Source organism: Puntigrus tetrazona, chromosome 8 (genome assembly GCF_018831695.1).
Source record: "Puntigrus tetrazona isolate hp1 chromosome 8, ASM1883169v1, whole genome shotgun sequence".
Lineage (NCBI taxonomy): Eukaryota > Metazoa > Chordata > Actinopteri > Cypriniformes > Cyprinidae > Puntigrus > Puntigrus tetrazona.
This window is the reverse complement of record NC_056706.1, coordinates 17,070,167-17,097,217: the sequence shown is the minus strand read 5'-3', so window position 1 is coordinate 17,097,217 and position 27,051 is coordinate 17,070,167. Positions and strand designations below refer to the sequence as shown.

At 37.5% G+C, this 27,051-nt stretch overlaps 1 protein-coding gene across 3 annotated transcripts in view; it reads left to right on the top strand.

Annotated features, from left to right (window-relative positions):
* The first annotated feature begins 422 nt into the window (after positions 1-422).
* Positions 423-27,051, top strand: part of LOC122350945 (D(2)-like dopamine receptor) — a 50,329-nt gene continuing 23,700 nt past the window's right edge. The window contains exons 1-2 of one of the 3 annotated variants that reach the window (XM_043247728.1): positions 423-814; positions 25,989-26,295. In XM_043247728.1, coding sequence (XP_043103663.1) covers positions 26,017-26,295 — 279 coding nt within the window. In that variant the 5' untranslated portion in view covers positions 423-814; positions 25,989-26,016. The remainder of the gene's footprint in view (positions 815-25,988; positions 26,296-27,051) is intronic. The other 2 variants (XM_043247729.1, XM_043247727.1) reach the window with 2 other exon arrangements.

Genomic DNA, 27,051 nt, shown 5'->3' with positions numbered 1-27,051 from the left:
TATATATATATATATATATATATATATATATATATATATATATTAGCAATCAGCTTGAAATTAAAGGTGTGTTTAAGTGTGTTTTCGAGGACCGATGCGAAAATAAGTTCATACGAAACATCAGTTCATATGTAGTATAGTTTAAATTGTTACTAAAGATTAATAACATAATTATTAATAGTGCTATAAATGAGTTAATGATTACCAGTTAGTAAGCAATCATGTGTACCTTATTTACCTTGTTTCTATATTAGTAGGCTTCTCGAACGGTAACCTACATTTTAGCTTTATTTCTAAAGGGGAATAGAAAGCGTGGTTAGATTTTTTTCTCTTTTTTTCTCAATGACATTCGTGCAATTTTGGCGTTCGAATAATTTGACGTTTTCTTTCTTACCTCCGGAACCGGGTTTGGACTGTACTTTGCGTTCGCCTGTGACCGGATCCTCCGGGCGTTTTCGACACGCGCTCGTGTGGAGATCAGTGGACTCCGCCTCCTACCTGCCACGCGCGCGCGCTTACCGCCGGATCAGAGCGTTCACGGTCCTCCGCTGACAGCACGCACTTCAGCTAACTATCTAAAACTGCCCTGCAAAGTTAGATGTAAGGCTAAAAAGCGAACGCCCTTTGGCCAGTATAACGCTCCCGTTTGTTTCAGTCCAGTGAAATTCTTTAGCGTCGTGAACACTGAACGCTCTGGCACAAACGAGTATGGACAGTTTCGGACTGTGCGGGGGAAAGATGCTAAACGTCAAGAAGTTGTGGATATAAACGGACAGAAGAACAGAGCTCGTTCCTAATATCCTATGGCTTGAAGGTGAGGCGCATGTTTTAAACCTAACCCTATTCAGATGATTTTCCTGTGAAACAAACAATGCTTGCTTCAAATGATCAGAGAGATTGATGATATTTAATAGCAGGTGTTTGCCATGCATCTCTGTGGGCAAAAATAACTTAGTATAGCGTAACTTTTGGTTGCAATGAATAAAAATGTGATTGTTTTTTGTGATTAATGTAAGTGAAGTAGGCTAGACTGAGCGAATGCACTAATGTCAGATTTACGGGGAAAAACAGCTGTGGTTGCTAGAAACTCGGACGCTCTTTGCTTGGCATTTGGTGCTTGTGTATTCACAGCCACATATAGCATGCCATGTTTATATTCCAACCCACTACAAAAATCTGTTTGCATTTTAAAATACACAGTATTATACAATAACTTCATTAAAATAGCGTAATGAAGACCAAAATGTAACTGTAAATAAAAATGTAACTTAAACACCCCAACGTACATGAAAACAAGCATAAATATTAATATGCAATAAAATAGAATTTCACTTTCACTGGATTATAAGACTACTTTTTTTTTTTTTTTTTTTAAAAGCTATTTCAATATTGGTTTAGAATAAACTATACATGTATAACCTTTCTGAATGCAGTATATATTTTCACTGTAAATGATATAATTCATACTTCATACTTCAAAAAACACAATTCTTGATTGTATTTTACAGTACAATTCAGTTCACTGTCTTTCAGCCTGACGTTCAGCAAAAATGATTTAACAGCGTCTTGTATTCAGCTGCACATAATAGGATGACTGAGGTATTGAGTAAATTAGTGTATGAACAGAGCACATATTTAGCATTGTTTAATAAACAGAGAGGTAAAGAGCAGTTCATGTGATCCAAGGCATTATTTCAAGAGCTTTTCCACAGGGGGAAAAAAACATATTATGAAGTCTGTTGTATATTGATTTATTCAATAAAATAATAATTTGTTAATTATCTCTCTACATTGGCCACAGACATGTTCAGGGACCGTAATAGTTTGCGTTATTTCACATTTTGGACCCTTTAGTAGATTACATGTAACGACAATCAATGCGTCTATGTGTCTTGATATCCTTCTTTGACTAATCTACCAAGTCGCCTAATCTTAGACAGTTGGCAAAGTGAGTCCATTGGCTGCCCAGAATAATCTGTGCTAAATCATTTACATCCAGTCAGTAGGAGGGATGGTGTTCATATGTTCATGGAGTGCTGTTCTGTGTACAGACCGTAACAGTGTTCTGTGCCGTTCTGTACCTGCTGATTTTCTGTAATATTCTCTACATCTCTGCGAGAGTGGAATGTGTAAAATAGGATGAATCCAATGGTCTGCCGCTGCTACAGAAATCGATCCCTTAGACCAGCCCTGCACTGAAGGAATCAAAGTAAGCATGAAGCGCGTGAGAAATGCTGTACTTTTATGTGCAAAAACGAAAGTGGCCGAAAACGTGTATGGGAGACGGTCTTCCCTTGGGGCGTCTTGCGTGGAGAGGTGTGGCCCCGAGAGCATTTTCTTGACATTTCCGTGGAGAAAGAGGCAGACACCACACATTGCCCTTTTGTTATTTAACAGAGCCTGTTTTTAGGGGCTTGCAGAACAGGGGGCAGTGTTTTACAGCAGCTTTAAACAAGAACATTTTAAACCATTGAGAAAAAGAAGCACAGGTGATGAACCGTATTAATCTGACGATTAGCTGCATTGATCAGAAACGTTGACGCGAGGCTCAGCTAGAATTAGAGGCATGGCCACAGATATCAGAGGCTGATGGCCATGTCGTTCATCTCCTTGCCAGATGCTGGGCTCTGACAGCAACATTTGCCATTGCGTTTTAGTGCACGGACTGAAAATACAGCCACGGAGGCAAGCAAATAAAAGTCTGTTATTTTATACTCTTTCTTTAGATGTAGTGAACTCAGACAGCCTGTTGTGAAAAAAAGGCAGATTTTAATATGGCACATTATGGTCTAAATATATTTGGTAGCAGATGGTGGAATAGGCATTGGAAATGCTGCACAAAAGGCATCTCAGAAAATTGGTGTCCTGGAAATGTCACCGCTGTGATTTGGTTATAACTGTACAGTTCACAGTAGATCGCAATTTAAGGACTAAAATGAACAAGAGTCACAGTGTTATGTAAGACCGCATACCTTTATACCTCTGAATATGACATCCAACTCATAGGAAACAACATTTTAATAAGTCATTTTTGACTCAGACTAAATCTTTTATGACATTTCTAGCTTTATGTTTACCTTGCTGTCTGCTGTGTGATTTAGTTTAATTTAAAGGACAGGGCAGAGACCATGACTAATGTTATGGATCATAACCATGGGCAAACTTAAATAAATGCTGTCTCTAAAATGTGCATGCTTCAGCAAGTGCAGGCCCGGCTCAAGAGTCGTTCGGACATTTTACAACCGTGTTTAACTTAAAACTACGATGCGTGTTTCTGGAAGAAACTTCTCCACAGTTCAGGTCGAAGACAAACAGCTCTCAAGTTACATCGGAGGACATTTTGAATAGAAAATAATGTATGATTATTATTTCAATGAAAACTATAACTGTTAAAAGTATTTAATAGCAAAATATCTGTCATTTAATAAAAATTTAAGCGACATCATTACAGATTTGCAGTCATTGATTCTCACAAAAAAGCTATGACCTCAGATGACTCGAAATACTGTATACAAGCCATTGACTACTTTAATGATGTCCTTTTTTTGACTTGACAGATGCAGTCGCTATGGGATAAAACTACAATCACTGTCACCAATCAATCAATCAATCAATCAATCAACCTGTCCCTAATAACTCATTTGCAATTTACAATTTATTATTATTCTACAGTACAGTGGTGGTTGGTTTATAATGGCTCAAATTCCAAAAATTGCAAATGTCTTGCAGTATTTAAACATGCATTTACTATATGCACTGGGACTTTCAACTGCTATGTTCTATCTCTAAAGAGAGTAAAGATTTCCATCATGCAACTGTACTTAACTTTCGGTGGAATTTGACTTTGAACTAATGCTAGTGTTTCGAGAGATTCGATGCAAAAAAATCCTTTATAAAATCATTAATTAATCTTTGAGGATCCATTTTTAATGCGTATTTTAAGTAACTATTCCTTAATCTTTATTGGGTTAGTTCACACACACACAAAATTATCATCATTTATTCACTCTCATGTCATTCCAAACCCAAAAGACTTTATTCATTTTTATTCATAATATTCTCTTATTCCTCTACTGTATGTAATCCACATTTTCAAACATCCGAAAATACACAGACATTGTTATGGTAATATATTAAACAGTTTTATTGAGCTGCAATTAATAAACATTTGCAACATTTTTAAGATTTTCTTCACATGAACACTGTTCAACACAGATACATCAAATATGGTAAACAGAAGCGCAAAAATGCTTAACATGCAAAAATAAGCCTACTGGTTTTGAAACAAAGTCTTTGTTAACTTAAAAATTAAGTTAATTTTATTACTCACCCTCAGGTAGTGAAAACTGCATTTATTCCACTGTTAGGGAATGCACCGATGCACATATTTGAATATGACCTTTAACTAACAAACTTGACACAGAAGAAAAATGCTTCATACATACGTGTCCACTAAATACTTGATTAATGTGTCACATCTGTTTCATGTTAATGGCATGTAGCTAATTACCTTAGGATGCATTCATCATCATGTCCTCATGGTTTTAATATGGATGAACTTTAAACACTGTCTTTCTGGATGAACAAACGCTGCATTTGGCCTTGATAATTGAACGTACTGTACAAAAAAATTGTTTTTATGAATAGATCAAGTTGCTTTAGCCGTGGGGAAAAATCACCCTAAAACACTGGCCGGGAAGTCGTCAGGGGTGTTCCACGCACGTATCATCATTCGTTTCATGCTGCTTCCCATACTCCTGTAGCAGGAGAGGTCTTGCTTGACCCTCGAGGCTAGAAGACACCCTCCTATATAGGAAACAGGCAGAGGCTGCTCAAGACATGGTTGTTAGGATACAGCATGGGCACACAGTCCTAATGAGCTCATCTGAGGCTTGTTATAGTGCTTCTCCGCTGCTGCTCTCCAGAAGCAGACGCATCTACAGTTTCCTAATGGTTGTTTCAGAATGAGTGAGTGCTGGAACAGACAGAACTGGAACACTGGAATAATGTGGGTTTGACACACATCGATGTTATCTAACAAACACAGTGTTTATTTAAATCAGATTATGTGGAGAAGTGCCTTCTTCGTTCTATTAAACCTTTGATTACCTGAGGGTGGTGCAGACACTGTGGCCTTTGGGATAAATTGATTTTTTTATCATGGAATGCCAAAGTAGTAATTGTAGACCAAAGCATAAAAATGACAAAACCTTAATTTTCAATTTGGCTATGTCTGAAGATAATACATTTTTTATAGCATTTTTGACAAAAGCTCTGAATATTATTATTGATGAGTGTTTTCAGTATAAACCCTTTATATATTACGTCTTATAAAAAGTAATTTATTGTATTTTTCCCCCCTGTAAAAGTAATTTTATACTTTCCATATTTGTCAAATCGCTTGACACATTATAGAAATTGATATAGAGTGTGATATCAAATTGATATCAAATAGGGCTATAACCACTGCAGATACTTAAGGGGACAATCCCAATATAATGAGAAATAAACACATTTTCCTCCCAGTATTATATATTTGACAATTTTAAAATAAAGTACTGTTCACAGAATCTGATTACTACAGCGTGGTGCTTCAGGTTTAACTGTGAAGGAGTGTGGGGTAAGATGAAAGTCACTGAACATTTAATACCGTTTATGATAGAAGATGTCATTTTATCTTCTACACTGCAGTTAAGTAGCTTTATGATGGATATATACAGGATTCATTACATAGCAATTGCAACAATAGCATTTTTGTAATTAAAAATCTATATTTTTGTATATTTTTGCATTTTATATATCCCACCCCACTATACCTGTACCTTCAAAATGATCTTTAGAGTATAATTTAAAGGTCTTTTCATGTCAGTATATTAGCTAATAATTTCTATTTTTAACGCATATTTTTTATGCATTATTATATTACTGCACAACGACCATTACAATAATTTTGTTCTTCCTACTGACTGTTCAGTGAAAACCCATTTATTTTAAATTTTTGTTTTTTCAAAACGTTACAGATCCAAGATTACAGATTGGACACCCAAAATGCAAAATGCAACAAATATCTTGCAAAATGAAGCAGTGCATTCAAAATATCTCAAACACATTTCAAAAGAAAACATTTGCAAACACCTTTGCCAGAATATGATTTTCTGTTAAATTAGTGTAACATAGAGTTCTGTTTTGCAGCAAATGATTTACCAAATTGAAAACTGAGAACAATTAGTGCATGATTTTGCAGATTTGGTGTGTGGTTCTGGTGTTAGAGTGTGTGACGAGTAAAGATTTTGTGTGTAAGCAGTGAGAAAACTGTAATCTTCATGTCATGGTTGCTGGAGTGAATTTGGCAAAGCACTGTATTTTCTGTGCTAGTAACTTAATCCAGCTAGGGCATACAACGGAAATGGTGTGGTTTTTTCTTTTTTTTCTCAACGCTCTGCTGGCCATACAGTAATTATATGGACATTTTTATACCCAGAGATTAAGAAATTTGCTTATTGATAGTTTTTACATTTTTTAGATGAACTAAATAGAATTTTATTTATTTATTTATTTTGAAAATGCATTTAAATACCATGGCACAATGCCCATTATTATAATCTCATACTTCCATTAACCTTCTGTGTCGAGGTTGCTGGGGTGTATCTGGCAATTTCTCAACCATTTCAGAAAACAATTCACCTTAAGATCCCATGAAAGCAGAGAACTGGAGAGTCATTATGTCTCAGTGTAACGTGCAGGGTCAGCAGAGGTGACGTCTTTTAAACTGAATCAAACTGACTGGTTGTGGTTAAATGTTAAGAGATTTCCACCTTTTCACACAGGTCACTGTGCTTCATACAGGTACAGCTCCTTGTTCAACAGTAGCAGTGAAAGAGACAGAATATGTCTATAGGATAAATGTGATAATTTAGCCATCAAGCCGTTGAATGCATGCTGCATGCTCTTTTACAGATGCCCATAGGTATGATCTGATGTCAGAGGTGCAAGTGGTATTTCAAATTAAATTTCAATATCAGTAAGTAGAAAGGAGCCTGTTCAATTTCTCTTTTAGTGTGTCTCATCATATACTGCTTGCATTACTTGAAATGTAAGACCTCCTTCCACTTTTTCTCATTTTCCTTTTTTTTTTTAAGTCTGCATGCTTTTTTTGAGCTATACTGCATCCGTATTTATGTTTCTTTATAAGAGTACACACTACACACACATATATATATATATATATATATATATATATATATATATATATATATATATACTTTATATGTCTCTGTGTTTATGTGTTTTAGGTAAAGTGTATCAGCTAAACTCAGGAAAACCCATCACTCCTGATCACTCATCCAGGTTTAGCACCTGCAGATTTATCCACGTATCTTGATACGGTGAATTTTGCAAAGCCTTGTCATTTCAATTAGAAAGATCGTCAGTCAAGAGCCCTAAATATTGAATGGACTGGTAACTTAATCCACCATAGGACATACAGGGAAAATGGTGCTGTCAGTTGTTTTTTTTTTAGAAACTCTTCGCTTACCATAAACAATTTATAAGGATGTTTTTGTACTCAGAGATTAAGAAAATTGCTTATTGATTTTGATTTTGTAGTACTCATACCATTCATATCTAGCTTTATAGAAAATTTAAATGTACTGGGGATTGAAGTCATTTTATCAGGGTGTAAATAACTTTCTTTTATCCAGAAAAAAAGAAACGTAACATTTTAATTGCTGAGTGTTATGCTTTATATAAATATTTAGAACTGACAAACTTGTGTGAAAAGGGTTCATTTCTTTTGAAATTAAAGTGATGTGTACTTGTTGGTACATATTTCGTGTCTCGCTAAAAAGTGCACTATGCACCCATGAGACCAGGTAGTTAATATTTCACAGGTTTGCACTTACATATAAGTAATCATAATAAAAGTAAACGTGTTTGGCATGCTGTCTAGTGAGAGGGCTTAGAGCTCGACGGATTCGTGAGCCCAGGTTTTTTTCCCTCTTGACCACAGAAAGCAGACAGAGCTTGGCGTCTGGCCCAATCCCAGAGCGCCCCCAAAAAGCAAATTATGACAGCAGCCAAAAACATGCATAAGTGCCCCCAAAAGGTCTACTGTTAGAGTGGTATTGGATAACTAGAAGACGGATCGGTGCAGTACTCCTGCTTGAGCAGTCCACTGTGGGACTGATAATTGTCTGGAGGGCTTTTTTGGTAAAGGATTGGTCTGAACAAATATATCTTTTGTACGTGTTGGAAGACCAGCAGCCAAGGGTTTGAATTTGCTGTTGGGAGAAACCTTCTCTGCTGCAGTGGTGGCTGCACTTGTTCTGAAAGAATGTGTAGAACAGTTTTGTTTTGAGATTTCGAGTAGAACAGGACTGATTTGAGATGATTTTGAAATCAGAATTGTGAAATGGGGCAAAGCTAAAAGGCATTTGGAAGGGAAAAATAGGTGTTTGGAGTTAAAAAATGTGTATAAAATGCCCTTTTTTGGACTAGTCAGTTTTACTTTATTTAATGAAAAATAATAGGGTTTCATTGTCTATGATTAAAAGATAGGAAATGGTTGGGTGAATATTTAGGTCAAAGCTGGAGTTGAATGTAAATTCTCAACATCTGAAGAATCTGAAAAAAGCCAGAATCAACATTGCATCAAGAGTGCGGGCAATATGGATGGAAGAGTAGCCTCTATATGCATTTTGTTAGAATTTCTAGGGTGATGGGCTGCCTTGTGTCGGAGTGAGATAAGTGCATTCTTTGAATGCCCTTGATTAAAAGTGAAATCTGAGTGTTGGTTATTTGGGGTTATTTTGTCATAAATGAGTTCATGGAAAAATTTAATATCGCTTAAATAGCAGTTTTTTTTAGGTGTTAAGGAAGGAAATGAAAGAAGTAGTAAATAAGTAGTGAGCATTTCCAAGCGATCAGGAAAGATTGCAGGGTCCTGGGAGAAACTGCTTGGAGAATTAAAATTCAAGGGAGTCTTTGAGGAGGGACCTTTAAGGATTGTTCACTGGAATATTAGATGTGAATAGGGAGGAACTGTGGGTTGGATAGGATTCGCTTCTGGAGTCAATGTCCTGAATTTCTATAGGAGAAGTGAGAGAGGGAATCAGCAATCTGATTTTTCTTACCTGGAATATGTTTGGTGAATATAATGAATTGGTTGCGAGCTGAGATCTAAATAAGACATCTTAGCAAGGGCATGTGAAGAGCGGGTGAATGGGAACTGTGTTTGTTGATGCAGTGAACTGTAGCTTCATTATCACAGTAAATGGCAATGCTAGAGGCCCCCAAAGAAACATACTTGGATATAGATAGGGAGGCGATTAGGTTCCTGAAGATAAAAGACTGGACGTTCCACTTATTAAAAAAAAGATCCATAAGTGAAGACCTTAGAGCAGTGGTTCCCAACCTTTTCTTGTTTGAGGCACCCTTGGAAAGCCTTTAAAAAGTTCCCGGCACCCTTATAAGGAAATAGATATTTAAAATCTCTGTAGCTTTTTTCTTATTATTTATTTATTTGTTTCATTTCGAGAGTTTGCATGCAACAACACCTTATACCTAGTCCTAGATGATATGAGAATACTGTTTACACTGATTCTGCCTTAATAAAAAAAATTGTATTACGATACAAATATGTAATTGTGACAAGTTTTACTGTAGTTGCACAATGTATTCAAGTAGTTACAGTGTTACACTATGATACAAGACAAACACACAAATAGACCACAGTGCACCATGCATGTATACTCAGTGTGAAACTTGTGATTGATGCTTGGAACACAAACTATTGATATCAGGACTTATTGTTGAGAATGCGCCCTGTCCTGTACGTGTGTTATACGCGTCAAACCACAACGCTCACTGAGGAACGGGTGGGGTGGAGAAGGACTCTCCGCTAGAGACCTGCGCGGGACAGATTTTTCAGTCCCGCTCCCGCAACAATATAGATTTTTTTTCCTGCTCCCGCCCGCAATATTCAAGTTTTGTCCCGCTCCCGCCCGCATGTAAACATTAAAACTGTGCACACATGACGCTTCAGACCTGAACTTCCAGACTTGTGGCTGCTGTATGCGAGTATTTTGCTGCATTTGTCGCAGCTCGCAAAGGGAAGGTGCTTTCCATACCGTCACATACTATAGAAAAACGAAATTTCCAAATATCGGATTTCCCTTTGTTTGGCTTTGTAGTTCTGTATGTTCCTTTCTTTAATAATGAACTAATATCTGTAGCACTAAGCGCTCCACCTGTGTCATGCTCTTCAGACATTTTGCCTCGGTGTGGGTCTATGGTCTTTGTTCCTCGCAAGAACCACGTGAGAATTTACGTTATTTTGAGTTGTTCGTGTTGCTTTCGTGCAGCAGATAAATAATATTTTATTTCTTTTTAACTATTTAATTTTAAGATATTTCCATTTTGCGGGAGTCCATAAATAATTTTATTCTCCCGCAACCCGCACACACGAGGACCTTACCGCCGCACCAGCGTTCACATATCAAACCTCGTCCCGCGCCGCACTGGGTTGCGTCGGTTCTCATGAGACCAGCGGTACTCCAGCGGGATTGCAGGTCTCTACTCTCCGCTATCTCGGTAGTCCCCTCCTCCCTCCCCTCTCCTGCCAAGAGAGAATGACGTTAGTGCAATTTTTTCTCCGAAATTTTGGCGGCACCCTCAAAAGATCTCACGGCACCCCTTAGTGCCGCGGCACACCGGTTGGGAACCACTGCCTTAGAGGCAGGGATCGGTTAGAACTAATTGGTCTTGAGGTTGTGGACTTATGAAGCTAGGGTGAGGAGGTGGGAGATAAAAGGGCGGATTATACGTAATACAAAGTTTAAGTGTCCAAGTACGGATAGTAATTCGCGCTTGGAACACTGGGGGTTAGCTAGGAGGCTTGAAACTACTAGGATGGTTCTGTCAATTTTTTCTTGGGGGAAAGAGGCTTGGAAGACTTGGAAGTATTGAATGCAATGCCAAATTCAGAAAGGGATAAAATGCATGACGGATAATTAGCGGTGGTTTTTAGAGTGAGGGAAAACTCACCACAATCAACTCGGAGGTCTGCAGGTACTGGGAAATAGGAGAGAGGAGGGAAAAAGGTTGATGTCCGGTACTGATGGGAATGGAAATGGGAGTGGGATCCAGCGCAATGGCATTTGAGGGTATAGGGAGGGGGTTAGGAGTGGATAGGGTGAAGGGGGCAGGTAAGGGAAGAGGTGGGGGGAAGGTAAAGTATGGAAGCTACTAGTTTGGGTGGGTTGGAGCTCATAGCAGCTCCAGCAGAGGGCAAAAATAGGGGTGGGGAGGGGAGGCTTGTGAAAATGGTGGGGAGGTCTTGAACCTGGATTCAGACTAGTAGCAGGAAAGGAGGGATAGGGGCGCTACAGCGAGGTTTGTGAGTGGAGAAGGCTCTTTGCCTATGCTGGCTCCTTTGGCTGGCTAGGCTGTGAAGACAGAAATGTTGGGAGGAGCAATGGGAGGAGCTTGATGGTTGTTTGTACCGAACGATGGATTAGGAGGGGCTGGTGGCCAGGCATAGGGGAGAGAAAATTGGGCAAAGTGCACCTGGTGTGGATTCGTCTGGTCTAACGAACTGGGTGGGTCCGGGCTAGGCTGGTAGCTTATGGGGGCTGGAGGGGAGCTGCTGAGTGTTTGGGTCCGGGCTCTGCTGAGGCTAGCAGAAGACCTTCTGATCCGGCCTGGTGGGCTGAGACTTGATCCAGGTACGGAGACAGCCTTCCCATCGGGAAAATTACAGCTTCTTTTAGTTTTCTCTTTCCTCTTGGCTGTAGGTGAAATGTTTGGCGAGACTGAGGTGTTTGGAAAGCCGGAATAGTCAATTTTTCCGCTTTTCGCCGTTTGAGCGGATGAAAAGGCTGAATTATAGGATGAAGCTGGCAGCAGGAAACAGTGAAACAGTGCTTTCCCCGGTAATGACTGTACAGAAGGCAGTGCTGTGCTCAAGAATACTGCTTCATCATATAGAATAAAAAAATACTTTGAAGGAAACCTACTGTATTCAGAAGAGTTTCAAACACATTCAAATGAAACACGTGCTCGTGTTTCAATGAAGTTCTGCTTGACCGTCACTAATTAATCAGTGTATGGGAAACACTGGTAATGTATATTGAAATATTGTTAATGAGTTTAAAAAATATACCATAGTTACTGTCATGAGATCAAGGTGTTGTTAACATATTCTTTGATACTATAACTTTAAGTAGTGAATCTGGAGGTAGACTCAGCACAGATTACTTGATATCACTAATATAGAATCTGACAATGTCAACACTGATATAACTTAAGGCTCAGTGAAATGTCCGGGGTCAAGGTTAATCTGTTTGTTGACCTTCTATATAAGGATACGTTCTTGTTGAAGTAAAAGGTTGTGTTTTGGACAAGGTGACATGTACTACAGATTCCTTTTTACTATTATGGGTGTAATACATGTAATACATTACTGCATGTACAAATTGCTTCGGTTTCCACATGAAATGACAACTAGTGTTGCTAAAAACTCTGATTGAGGTGATCAAGATTAGGGGAAGATTTTTAGTTAGTGACAGTAATTATATAATATAATAATAATAATAATAATAATAATAATAATAATAATAATAATAATAATAATAATAAAATAAGACACGACTCAACACAAAGCTAACATATGAATTCAGAAGACCTGGAAATAGTGTGCAAGTCATATAAAAAAGAGCAGCCTGAGGTTGAGCGTTTAATAGTGTGAACTATCCCTGTATACATATGTTGTTGCGAACCTTTTTTAAGGGCATCCTGTAGCTGTACTAATGGAGCATAGCACTACCAACAACAAGGCCATGACTTTGACTCCCAGTTCACAGAACGAACCTTGAATGCTCTGTGAGTGGCTTAAATGCATCAGAAAATGATGTGTTCTCCTCTGAGGTTGGATTTTAGATCTAAAATTAGATTTGAATCCAGGTAGGGATAGGTTTAGGGTTAGGGGGCCAGACCTAGATAAAAATGCATTTCTCTTAGTTGATTTAGAATTCAAGCATTATTTGAATTCTAAATCAACAGGTTCTGATTTTTAACCTCATTAAAGCCTTATCTGTATTGCAAAAAAATAAAACTCACCTGGAAACTGCAGCAATTTTTAATAGCCAAATATTTTGAAAAAACAAATACGTTGACATGTTTTCTCATGACAGTTTCTTGGAAAAAGTGCAACACTCTAAGATTAGTTTACAGGATTCACAGCAAGTTTCATTTTACTGATCTTTTGCTGACAACTTCCCACCTAACAGTAAAATTTTTTCTGGCTGTTAGAGAGAAAATTAAACACAGTCTGCAGAGATCGACTGAGTGGAGTTGTTATATTATTAGAATGCTGTGATTTCCAGCATGTCAATCTAAACCCAATTTACAATTGAAGATTAGTTGTTTACGCTACCCTTGAGTATTTCTCATCTGGGTCTGAACATTTTAGTACACCTCCTGTGAAACAGGCATTGTCAGTCTGAATATATTTGTGCTAAATTACCTGGCTAGCTTTTGAATGGAAAATTGCCTCTTGGTTAAACATATAAAGTGTGATGCTTGATGGTGCTTCATTATTTTAAGTTCATGTTAGACCAGCCTGCTCTGGCCTTTTGAATTCAGGCTTTATGAAAGTAATTAATCAGGCCCCCTGAGAATGTGTCTTGTGAATCATCCACCAAGAAGGCAAGCAAACTCTCATTGATGCCGCACTGGCCTTAGTTGTGCAGAAAAACACCTTAAAGGGGGACTTGGGAGTTGATCAGCCAAGCATAAGGTCTGTATAACATGAGAAGTCCCCTGATATATACCAAGAAAAAAGAGCTTCTCTTCTCTTCTCTTCTCTTCTCTTCTTCTCTTCTCTTCTCTTCTCTTCTCTTCTCTTCTCTTCTCTTCTCTTCTCTTCTCTTCTCTTCTCTTCTCTGTGGAGCCTACACAGCAGAATTTCTACATCTGTACAAAGCAGTTACCATAAATAGTACCCAACCTTTAATAAATATTAGTTAAAAAACTACACTTAGTAACTGACATTGAAATCGATTACAACAACAGTTTTTATGAGCAAAAAAATAAATAAAAAATTAACTCACAGCTTGCTAAAATCATGTGAAGTAGAACAAGTCAGCTCACACGTTTTTAGAACTTTTGGAACAGATGTATCCATTTACAGGTACATGATTATGACTAGTGATGGAAAAAGGCTTATGTGCTCTGAAATGTTAAACAGATAAATATAAGACAAATTTTTTAAGCCATACATTATGCTGGACATTAGTTTTCAGGCTTTCTTGTTTTTATTCTCACACAAAGTAGCCTGTTAACTGAATGAAACAAACATTTGTTTTTAGGTGTTTTCTGAGTAATTAAATTGTTTTACTACTTTCATATTCATGAAATAATAAACGACTACTATAGTTCAAATGTGGTTTGATATGAATATTTATTGCAGTATTTACCGTAAATGGTATAGTATTAAAGTTTCTTAATTTTTAATGACTACATACTGAATTCTTTTTTTCAAACACTTTTTTGCACTAAATTGTGCACAGTGCACTTTTTCATAGTATTGCCTGATGGACATGTTTCCTAAAAAATAATGATTTTTCTCTCTTGTAAATATCAGTGCATGTGTCTGTGAGGGTTGAGTGGACATATGATGAAAGATCTAACTTTTAGAAAAAGAAAATGGGGTTTACGTGAAGTTTTGTTTTTGTGGTCAAGGAACTGCTTGTTTTCATTTGTTATAAGTTTTTTTATTATTATATAATTTTAATTAGAGTCAGTGTGAAAGATGTACCCCATCTCTATCATTATCACTTCTCTCTTCTCCTCTAATTCTCTCCTGTTCTCTTCTCTTTCTCTCTCTCTTTGCTTCCTTTCATATGCACCCCAGCTAACTAATGAGATGAGACAGAGCAGGGGCGTCAGTGGGGCAAAGCCAGAGCTCCAGTGGCCCGGGGCACTAGCATATTCCAACATACTGCTCAGACAGACAGAGAGAGACAGTGAGCGATTCCACGGCTAGACTCTGTGATGTGACCCCAGACACAGAACACGCACACTGAACTTAGAGGAGGTGCATTATCATGTTTGGATGCAGGATGCCTGCCATGAGGTCTCAGATGGGTTGCTTTGGGAGCCAACACACAGCAAGACATGAGCACTCAAATATACTCTGTTCTGATCAATATTATATATTTAGGTTTCTGTAAAACGTATTTTGAAATAATCAAAAATATTTGCACCTACCTAAAATGATTTTAAGCAAAAATGATTTTAAGCAATTAGCCTTAAGTAGTCAAGTGATATCTAAGTAGGTTTATTTTAATGGGTCCTTGTTACACATGCTACGTGTGTTTGTTATATAATAATTGCGCAATTAGAAGCAACTAAACCTATATAAAATATACTGTTAATTAATGCTACTCATTTATTATGAGTTTTGTTGTCAAGTGTTTTAGTGTCATGAGATGGATTGCCTGAGGGAAGAAACCGTTTCTATTCCTGATTCTAGCCATTTTGGTATTTAGTGCTCTGTAGCGTCGTGAAGATAGCAACAATTCAAGGAGGGAGTGTTCTGGATGCGAGGGGTCCAGAGTGATTTTGCCAGCCCTTTTGCTCACTCTGGAAAAATACTGTTTTTAGAGAGTGGGGATGGTTGTACCAGTGCAGGAGGGTTCCTTCTGAAGTCTACAATCATCCACTGTTTTGAGTGTGTTCAGCTCCAGATTGTTAAGACTGCACCATACAGCCAGCTGCTCAACCTCCTGTCTGTAGGCAGACTCGTCACTGTCCTAAATCAGGACGATAAGTGTGGTGTCAGCTGCAAACTTTTGGAGCTTGACAGAGGGGTCTTTACATGTGCAGATATTGGTGTAGAGGGAGAAGAGTAGGGGGGAGAGAAAACAACCATGAGGAGCTCCAGTACTGATTATACAGGTGCTGAATGAGAACCAGCTTTACTAACTGCTGTCTGTCTGTCATGGAGCTGGTGATCCACTGACAGACAGCGGTAAGCACAGATAGCGGAGTTAATTTGAACCGGAGGCGGTTTGGAAGGATAGTGTTGAAAGCTGAGCTTAAATCCACATACAGGATCCTCACATAAGTCCCTGGTCTGTCCAGATGCTGCAGGATGTAGTGCAGTCCCATCATTGCAGTAAGCAAAACTGCAGGGGTCCATTAAAGGTCTTGTAATGTCCTTCAGATAAGCGAAAACCAGTTTTTTTAAATGACTTCATGGCCACAGATGTTACAGGTCACATATCTGTAATAATTAATTTCTGTAATTTTGGGTTTCTTTGGGATGGGAACGATGACACTTTAAGCAGGAAGGCACTCCACACAGCTTCATTGATCTGTTGGAGATCAGTGTAAAGATGAGGGTCAGCTGTTCAGCATAGGTCACAGCACATCATTCTCAGTGATCTGAAGTGCAAGAGTGGGGGAGAGGAGGGTTGCTGGAATAAAACTCATTCAAGTCGTCTGCCAGTTGTTGTTTCTCCACAGTGCAGGGGGATGTTGTTTTGTAGCTCATGATGTCTTTCAGACCTTTCCACACTGGTGAATTGTTACTGGAAGACAACTGGTTCCTTAGCTTTTCAGACTAATTCTTCTTTGTCACTCTGATCTCCTTTCCCAGTGTGTATTTAACCTGCTTATACAACTGTCTCTGTCCCCATTCCTGTAAGCATCTTATTTGGCCTGGCAGAGCTGTCTTAAGTTTTGCAGTAAACCATGGTTTGTCATTGCTGTATGTTAAATAGGTCCTGGTAGGAATGCACATGTCTTCACAGTAACTGATATAGGATGTTATAGTCTCTGTGAGCTCATCCAGATTGTTGACAGTAGCTTCAAACACTACAAATCAGTTTTTGATTGTAGGTTGCTATAATATGAACCAAACATTGATCAGAGAAGCCCAAAGCTGCCTGTGGGACAGAGTGATATGTATCCTTAATTGTGGTGTAACAGTGATCCAATATATTGTCTTTGGTGGGACATGTAATTTGCTATCTGTATTTTTACGTCCTAAAAATACACCGCTGCTCCACTCCACCAACGACATTGTTGAGCAAAACATCAGAATAAACAAAAACGTGTGGAGGATTTTGTCATGTGTTCTGTCAAATGCTCAGCAGTTCATCCCTGGTAAAACTAATGTTTAGAAAAAAAAAACAGGACAAATACTGGAGAGTCAAACACAGAGGCAGCCATGTGCAACACTGTCTTGTTCCAGTGTTTTTATTGTGCTCATTTTTAAGTCATCTGCTAAATTATATATTAAATATAAATGTGAATGTATGTAAATATTGTTAATCAACTATAGTCACAAGTTCTGTTGTTAATAATATACTTTAGCAATTTTAATTGTTTTCAAAGTTCCAATGAACGTTCACTAACAGCATCACAAATTTGTGTAGTTGGATCTAAAGCTACCTGTGTCTGAAAGCATAGTTTCAGCAACAGATTAAACATCACCCAAGTCATGACACTTCCTTCAATTTTAATTTAATGGTAATTAAAGATAATGTTTCCCACTTGACCCAGAAAAAGAATGAAAATAAATCTCTCTCCACACAACATGCTCCTCAGCAAAGGTGACCTTAACCTTTTGATTTTTCTTGCTGAGGCTTCATCACTGCAGAGTGCACTTTCAGTCCAACTTCTCTTGAACATGATCATGAGACGGATCCATACCCTGTTCATTTCTGAACTGGCAAGCAGATTCCCAGTTGAGAGTCTCTGCATTATCCTGTCCTCTTGTGCATTTGTCTTTTGGGGGACTGAAAACCTGCAATATTCAAGAAATCAGATTTGGACTGACCAACTTCTTATGCAGTGACTGAAAGCATCACCATTTTGGTCTTCATCTGTACCACCTGGTTTCAGTCACTTTATGGTGGCCCACCGTCTTGCAGAATTATTGCTCAAACTTGGGCGCTTGACTAGGATTTTTAATGGATTTTGAACCCGCCGGTTCACAAAAAATGCGCTTTTTCATTGATTTTTCTATGTAAACACCTGCTAGATGTTTTGCTGCATCTCCCTGTCTTTTATCATCTTGCGCATGAGTGCTGTGTGTTTAATACGGCATGTCAAGGAGACCTTTTTCATTTATTTGCACTGCAGTTTTCCATTTGAATAGGCTACTATTGTAGGCTAATACTTTTTAAAACCGAAAAACAGCCACTGAATGTATCCTGCTATCGACATGATTGATGTGTAACTTGTTGAGAAGAGTTGTATTATTACTTTTCAGACTTTACCCAGCCTTAACAAGTCTAGCAACCCACAACATCCTTGCACATGTCACCATGACCTAACAAACTGCCATGTTTACGTGATACACTGAGTGATACACCGTGTGTCATTACTGCAAACAGACCCTGGGAAGCTGTCAGCTGATTCCCTCAAGTATTAAGTGTGATTTTTCCCCTCGTAATATGGCAGATAAGATACAATTCAAGTGTGGGACTACATTCTCCAGGTCTAAGTGCCCTTTTTGTTATCTAAGATCAGCTTTACTTCTCTGTGTTGACCTTAACGGTTCTGGAAAAAATATAAAAACTGCTCTCCACTGCAGATTGCACATCTTCATATACCTCTGGCACACTCTATAGGACCTAAGATAAGCAAAGGTCACTGCATAATTATACAGATTTGCCCTTTAAACAGCAAGTACAGCACTTAACAAATTGTGCTGTGAGCTTAGTTTACCATTTAAAAGAAATGTTATATATTTGTTGTATATTATACAATAATTTTTTTTTTTTTACTTTCAATTTCATCTGAGGTCTCTTTATAATCCCACACTTAAACAGAGCACAAATAAGTATGCCAGACTGTTGTAACTACACAGGCAAGTCATACAAGTTGATTGCATTCAGTTTAAATTGACAGTATGAAAAACCCTAAATCATTGTGGTCCTCCTTTAAATCTGCACTTTAGCAGCATCATTTTTAGTGAAGTTCCACAGATGCTGTTTGATCTGGCAAATAATGCATTTAGAATGCCAGCAACCATAAAAGAGATTTTGAGCACCCTTCTAAAACCAGAAAGCATCACTGTGGGATGCCCTGTTTTGTTTGCGTAGATTCACACAGACAGTATCCATCACAAGTCTGTACACATCAAGTACACCATGCGGGACAGGGTTTTCAAACTGGTAGCTGCAAGGAGAATCATTACAGCAAAACATTCACTAAAAATTATTGAGTTTTGGACTGTTATTAAATTTATATTCCAGATGGGAGTTTAGGAATAGCAATTTATTCACAGCCTTTGTATGGTATAATTTAATTATCATAGACGCTTGACAGATAGTACCATGAGTAAAACACACATTTCCCTTGCCGCAGTGTTCTCTGCTTGAAAGCTGCTTAATAATGCTTATATTGGGTCGAAAAAACACTGTTGACTGAATGTAAAAATAAGGAGCATCATGACTAGGGTGTAAGAAAATATTATTACACATGAGTATCACAATATTTTGTTTGGCAATACTGTATCAATATTTTTAAAAATGAAAACGATTCATGGCAGTTGTTTTGTTAGAATAGCTAGATAGCAGTATTTATCTTCATATCTTTAATCTATGACAAACTTTGTGTTCTATGATTACAAGTTTTGTACAGAAGGTGCCTATTAACAATAGACTCATTTATATCGTTATCAAATCTTGATAAGAACATATTAAGATCATTGGCAAAACTCAGTGTATCCTCACATTGGAGTTCTTACCTTTGCCTTCCCACAATGTGTTCAAGCCGTTCCATGCTTCTCTTATATTTCCTGTTTTTAATTTCTTCTCACTCTCTTTATATTCCTCTGTGCAACTTTTTATTACAAGTTTAACTATTCAACTCCTTTACCTTCTGCTGATCATTCTGCAAGAAAGCAGTTTTCTTTATATTTATATAATGTTTCAAATCTTTGTTTATCCATGGCTTGGCATTACTTGGATAAATTGTGATATTTTTGGTTTCAACAACAGAATTTGCACAGAAATGAACATAACCAGTTATTGTATCATTCAACAATTCATAATAACTGCAAAAATCATTAAGAAATTTGTCCCATTCTGTACACTCAAAGCAGCTTCTTAATTGTTTTATTGAATCTCTGGACCATATCTGAACCTGCTGAACAGCAGGCTTATTCTTCTTTAATAGTTGCCTATATTTTGGTAACAAGTGGATAACATTGTGATCCAAGCGTTCCAGAGGTGGATGTAATCTTGACACATATGCACCTTCCACGTTATCAAAACATTTATCCAGTGTGAACATCTTGGCATCAAACCAAAACCCTTGAAAACCCTTGAAATCCCTTGATCTAAGTAACACGTAAGAACAATTTCTCACCCTAAATGTCTGTTAATTACAATATTATACATATATTATAACATTACAATATATAATATGTATTCCTGCACTGTTAAATGCACTAAACTATATCAACACTCAAAAAGATCTTTAATCTTGGGCTTTGAAAGGAAACCTTCTCGATTAATTTCCCAACCCAATATATCTCTATTCGCTATATCACTCCTGCAATACGATATCTTTCCTCTTCCCAATGCCACAGACTGCACGTATTGGTTGCTGTGAGATAGAGTTGAATGATGCTTTGCCTGCAGAAATTGCAATACAATCTTTTCTCCCCATCATATGTTCAAGTGCGTATCACTAAAAAAAGACCACTTTTACTGTGGGTGGGGGTGGATATGAAGAAAATGACACTGAAATTGCTTTTTCTTTCTCTGTAGTTTCCACACTGTCCTATTGCCAGATCTAGTCCCACTGTTTTTTGTGATATCTTACCAGCCACTGGTTTGTCTGGGGGGTCAGTTCTCATTTATGCAATCACAATCATGCACTGTCAGAAACAGGGCTCTCTGGTCATGAAAAACATGTCAAATACTGTATCCAACTAGGCCTAGATGTATTGGACAGCTAATCAGGGAGCAACACAATATTAGAGATCCTCTGCTGCAGGAAACCAGCCTTCATTCAGTCAAATCAAAGTGTCACATGCTATTGATTGGCGAAAGATGTTTGAGGCTAATTGTTACCTAGCAGAAGCAGAAATCACCTTGTTCTTCCCCAGCATTCATTTTGATTCAAGCTTAATCCATCTCTGCCTTCACCTAGATTTCCCAAGAGGCAAAGTTCAGACCGGCAGCAGTCGGACCTTAATAACAGACGTACTTTAAGCCCGAAGCACTGATATACAAGGGCCTGTCAGTCATGCTTTAGATCAATGACATGCGTGGATTAGCATAAATATCTGTATTATTGATGCAAAAAGTTGTTGCAAAAATAATGCGTCCATTTTTAACTGTATGCATTATATTGATGCATAATATTTGAAATACGTGTTCTTTTGAATCAAATCAAAGAACTGAATTTATCATGATTTTTACAAAAAAAAGCAGCACAAGTGTTTAGTCAACTGAGCGCTGAGATTGTTCGTGTAACTACTATGTAAGAACTCACTGAATGATATGTGTAAGTACAAATGTGTAACAGGACATTGGTAACAACACTTTTTGCTAATGAAATACAAATGCGTAACAGGACTAACAGCACTTTTTGGAAACTTTATAATAATAAAACAATTCCTACGAAGTAATTACTCTGTTGTAACACAGAAAGTTAGCCTTTACATATAAATTGATGTGATTTCAAGTTTTCCTTTCTCTTAAAAAGCTGTTAGCGCATAGATTCTTAAAGTTGCAAAGATTCAAAACCAAAGCGATATGAAAGTAAAACTACTTTGTTTGTGCTTCCAAAAGCGGACACAACTAGAAATCAGCGGTTGAGTTGTATTTACAACATTGTTCTAGAACAGTTCAACACAAATATTAGAGTGTATTCAGCGCATTTACTGAGAAGTGATTCCTAAAAACCATTCTGGTTGCGCACAGAGACTGTAAAGTGGAGCAATCCTAACTCTGCAAGGACAGACTGGCGCTTTTCACTCACAACCTTTAAGTAAGTTATGTTTTCTTATTAAAAGAATCTGCTACTTACTATATTCAAACGTGAGTTTTGAGCAGTCAGTGGTAGTGTTGTTGTCGTTTGACATTTCTCCGATAACAAATGCAGACATAGTGCTATGTTTACACGGCGTGATGATAAAGGGCATAACATTTCCGCCAACCGCTTGAGGTACTCGGCTAATCACAACACACTGGACAGCTGGCCAACCAGAGCACCCCTCTCTTTTTTTAGAACAATGAGCTTTGTACGGATCGACCCATTTTGGAAGGCAGGGCTTACAACAGAAAAAACAATATACTGTACAGTATGCGGAAAATAATGTGTTTTCTCAAACCTTAACCACATAAACACATTGCATTACACCAAATAAACAAAATCATGTTCTTTTCAGCAACAACATATGACTCCTTTAAGTGGAAAGTTACTGAGGAGTTACCAGGTACACTGGTATTACAGTGGTGCATCAACTCTTCCCGTCTTACATATCCTTAAACCTACCCATTTTCACCCCTAAACCTACCCATCTCCACCCATGGATCAAATTGTTCCACTTACTCTTATACATTCTTATTACAAAATGTAGCTATTAGTGCTGTCAAAAGATTAATTGTGATTAATTGCATCCAAAATTAATGTTTTTGTGTACATAATATATGTGTTATCATTTATGAATAAATATAAACACATGCATGTTTATACTTAATACAAATATGTCATTTATATCTTAAATGTATGTATATATAAAATATAAAAATATACATTTCTAAACATATAAATACATATATACATATATATATATACAATTTCAGTCCTACTTAATTTGTATTTAGTTGTATTTGCAACAGCAGTATTTCTACTACTTTATGTTATGCTCATGCAAATACAACTTATGAATAACCACCATAACATACATGATCTCACCCCACAGCACATCTATACAGGTGGAGCTGGGGAAGCTGGAGGGTTCTGATGTGTGTTGTAACTGCTACAGCAAACACTAGCCAAGTATTTGTTGAGCTGCGAGCTCACTGACTGCATATACAATAGTGGACCAATCAGCTGTGGTATATGATAAAGATGTAATTATGTCTAAGTGAGTTAGACCTGCACCATCTATTTATTGGTAGCAAGAACTGGACTTTAAAATAAAGCGTGAATGATATATATATATATATATATATATATATATATATATATTTTTTTTTTTTTTTTTTTTTACTAACTCGGTATAAGTATGTTATCAACTGGAACAACACCAAAGAAAATGTCACTGACTGAATATGAATGAATAGCTTCATTTTCTTACCATAACAGACATTATTAAAGTTAACATACTCCATAAAAATATTCAAATTACATACTAGTCATTTAGGATTTGAATAACTGAGACAACAAAGTGAAGACACTTCAAATAGTTTGAAGTAATTCATTGATTCTTGTTGGGTCATAGCTGGATGGAGGATCCTGCCTGCTGTATTTGACACAGACATCATTTTGTCAGACAGTTTGCATCAATCAGCGGCCCTCACTTGCTCCACTGAGTCTGTGGCGCCAGCGTCACACACACATTCACAGAGAGTAAGGGTGGAGGGCAGCGGATATAAATTGTTGCTATAAAAGGACCAGGGTGATTGTTTCTGCAAAAGGCCATTTGTTTTATTCTCTATTCTTTGTTTGTAGATTTATCTTACTATTTTTTTCTATGGAAAAAGAAAATGATAAAGGGCTGTATTTTTTTCATGTTTTTATTTATTTGCCTTGAACATTTGCGTTTTTCTTCGTTCATTAGATTTTGCCATTACCGTTTGTGAATGTCTTATAGTACAACATATGGATCATCTGTGCTCTGCGGAGTTTAACAAGAGATAATGACGACTCTCTTGAGGATTTAGTGCTTTCAGAAGCATCTGAAGCTGAACACTCTAAAGCTTGACAGCTATAGGCTTTCGAGTTAAAGAGGGCAAATGTTCGGAAACCTGTGTAACAGAGTGGATGAGCGCGGGGAGGCGGTGACATGCGAGATTAGATAAACTGTCATTCACAAGTCCAAAACATTTGATTGAGGGTGAACACAGATCAGACTGATTTTCCACACCAAAATGCATGTCTAATTCAGGAGGTTCAGGAGTGTGTTTGTTTACACCTTAACCAGCAGTATACAGTAGTTTCACACTTTTACACTCCAGTGAATATTTGTCAGTGTTTGTCAGTTTTTGAAATTTAAGAAATAAATGGTTAATTAAACATACATTGACAGGTAACACTTTAGAATAGGGAACACTTATTCGCTATTAACTTCCCTCATTTAATAATATTTAGCTGGTAAGGTAGGTGTAAAATTTAAGTACTGAGTAGGATTAGAGATGTAGGTGCTTAATTACTACTAATAAATGGCTAATATTCTAGTAATGTGCATGCTAATAATCAACTAGTTAAGAGAGCCTAAAATAAAGTGTTACCCATTGACACCCATTTAATTGGATTTCTGACTGAAGTACTGACACATAAATATTTAACACAGCCATAATTTCCCTTGTGACAAACATTAGAGAATTCAGAGATTATTTGAATAAATATAATATATTTGTAATATATATAATAATTGTTCCTAAGCTGTGGTGGTGTGTACCCTCGCTGCTATTTCCTGTTGGTTTGAGATGTTGATTTTGGAGCAGGAATAGATCTTGCTGTGTAAATTCCAAATCAATACAAGACAGCTATTATGCCACTATTCACGCAGAAAAATCAATCATGTCTCAGCAGCTGTCCAGTGTTATGGAGCTTAGAGGAGAAATTGGAGGAAGGATAGAAGATATTTTCTCTAATGTGTGTCTCAAATATTATACATAGGAAATGAAGATGGGTGTGATAGTGTGAGTGTCAGGTGAATGCTGTGATTGTGCAGATTGTTCATTTACAATGCTCAGTGTCACCCATATTGTGCAAGGGTTCACATGATTCCCCGTTCTCATTAATTTTGTCTTCCACTGCGTCTTGCCGCTTTAGCAACTGTATTAAATTGAATCTGTTCTCACACAGTCACAAAACATTTTAAGTGAATATAAATGACCTCTCATTAAACAACTGTTTAATCCATTAATTCTGTTAAGTTTAGTTCTGCTCCCTTCGAAGGTTAACAGAGATTCAGGTGGAAAGGAAAAAAAACCTCTTTAAAATCAATTTTTTTCTCCTAGTCAGCAAGATTAAATGCAAATGAAGACTTTTGTTTCACTTTTTTGTCTTGGGAAATATACTTAAGAAATCTCATGTGTCGTTTTTTTCAGGGTTTTTGACAAACGTTCTATTCAGGCTTGCTATAATGCTAGTACGGACGCTATCAAAAGTCTGAGATGTGTATGTAAATTCAAACCTTTCTTTTACAACCTTAATTTAACAATTTCACTTGAATTTAACTGCAACTTTAAAAACTCATTTTGGTAACTCTTTATCACTTTACAGTAAACAACTTTGCCATTAGAGTATTTGTAGGCTGCCTGCTTAATGTCTTCTAACACTTTATTTTGATGGGTCCACAACATACAACATACTATTAGAAACTTATTCTACTAACCCTAAACCTACCCTAATAGTCTATTCTAAGAGTTGGTGCACATGTAGTATAGTAGAATGTGGACTATCAAAATAAAGTGTAACCCTATTTTTTATGCTGAGGCGAAGATTGCAAGAATTCTGAGGAAAAACCCTCAGAATTGCAAGAAAATGTGAGAATTTTCAGTTCAATATCTCACACTATATGACTGAAAGTCAAATTTTCTTTCCATTTCGTGATGAACATGGGCTTTAAATTGCACACGCATGCTATAAATAAAACATAACTGAAAACTCCGCTGAGAAATGATAGAGCAACCTCTGATCAATAATATTTTCCTTTGTGTTGGCGTACTACTGCTTGGTTTCATTCCGTGTTTGCAGCTTCACTGACAGTGAATTATGTCTCTCAGTTTCAGGCTTCTTCCCTGGCCACAGCTCATGGATTTCCTCACGGAGTATCCCTACAATGACACTTATTATGACAACGGGACCGGGGCCCTCAACAGCACAAGCTGTGAGGCCAAGCATCAGTATAACTACTATGCCATGCTCCTGACTCTCCTCATCTTTGTCATTGTCTTCGGCAATGTATTGGTGTGTATGGCAGTCTCCCGAGAGAAAGCGCTGCAGACCACCACTAATTACCTCATTGTCAGCCTGGCGGTGGCAGATCTTCTCGTGGCCACATTAGTTATGCCCTGGGTGGTGTACCTTGAGGTAAGAAACATTAATTGTGTCATATGGAGCCACATTTCTGGGTTGCTGGAAGTTGAAAATAACCCAAGACTGTATGTCAAAAAAATGAGCCTCAACTTTGACTTTTAAACACTTTAAGGATATGAGGCATGATTCAAAGTGCCTCGCTATTGTTTAAATATGTGCTGTTGAATTAATTTAATTGGATAATCAGCTAACAACACCTTCTGGACATATCTCAGGGGCTTCTGTAAGCTGGCGCCGTACAGCTTTCGGGTTTATAATGCACTCTGCACCACACGGCTTCTGTGTCAGCTGTGTGATTTCCAGCTCCCAGACAGCCAATTGATCTGTCCTTTGTCCTTGAAACATATTGCACCTCAGATTATAATTTGTAGCTCCCACAAAGGTTCCATAGGAACTAGGGGACTAATTGAGCTGCAGCAATGCATCAGTAGGGTAATTTCACATTTCCTTCTCATGTCCTTAGGTGTTTCACTCTGTATAGGACAACAAACAGAACTCCTGCAAGTGCGATTTTCAATTTTTGATGCAAGATATTTTGACCTTTGCCCCAAGCATCACACACAGCTAAAATGATTCACTTTTGGTAAAAAAGAAAGGTGTCACACTTCAGTTGGGGGAAATTTTGATTTAGTTCGACATAGCCCTTGACTAGTCATCTGCATTGTTTTAGTATGTTTTTAGTTGATTAAGTTTACAGTAGATTTAGAGATCTAAATAATAATAATATCTAACTGCTTAAGGTAATAATGA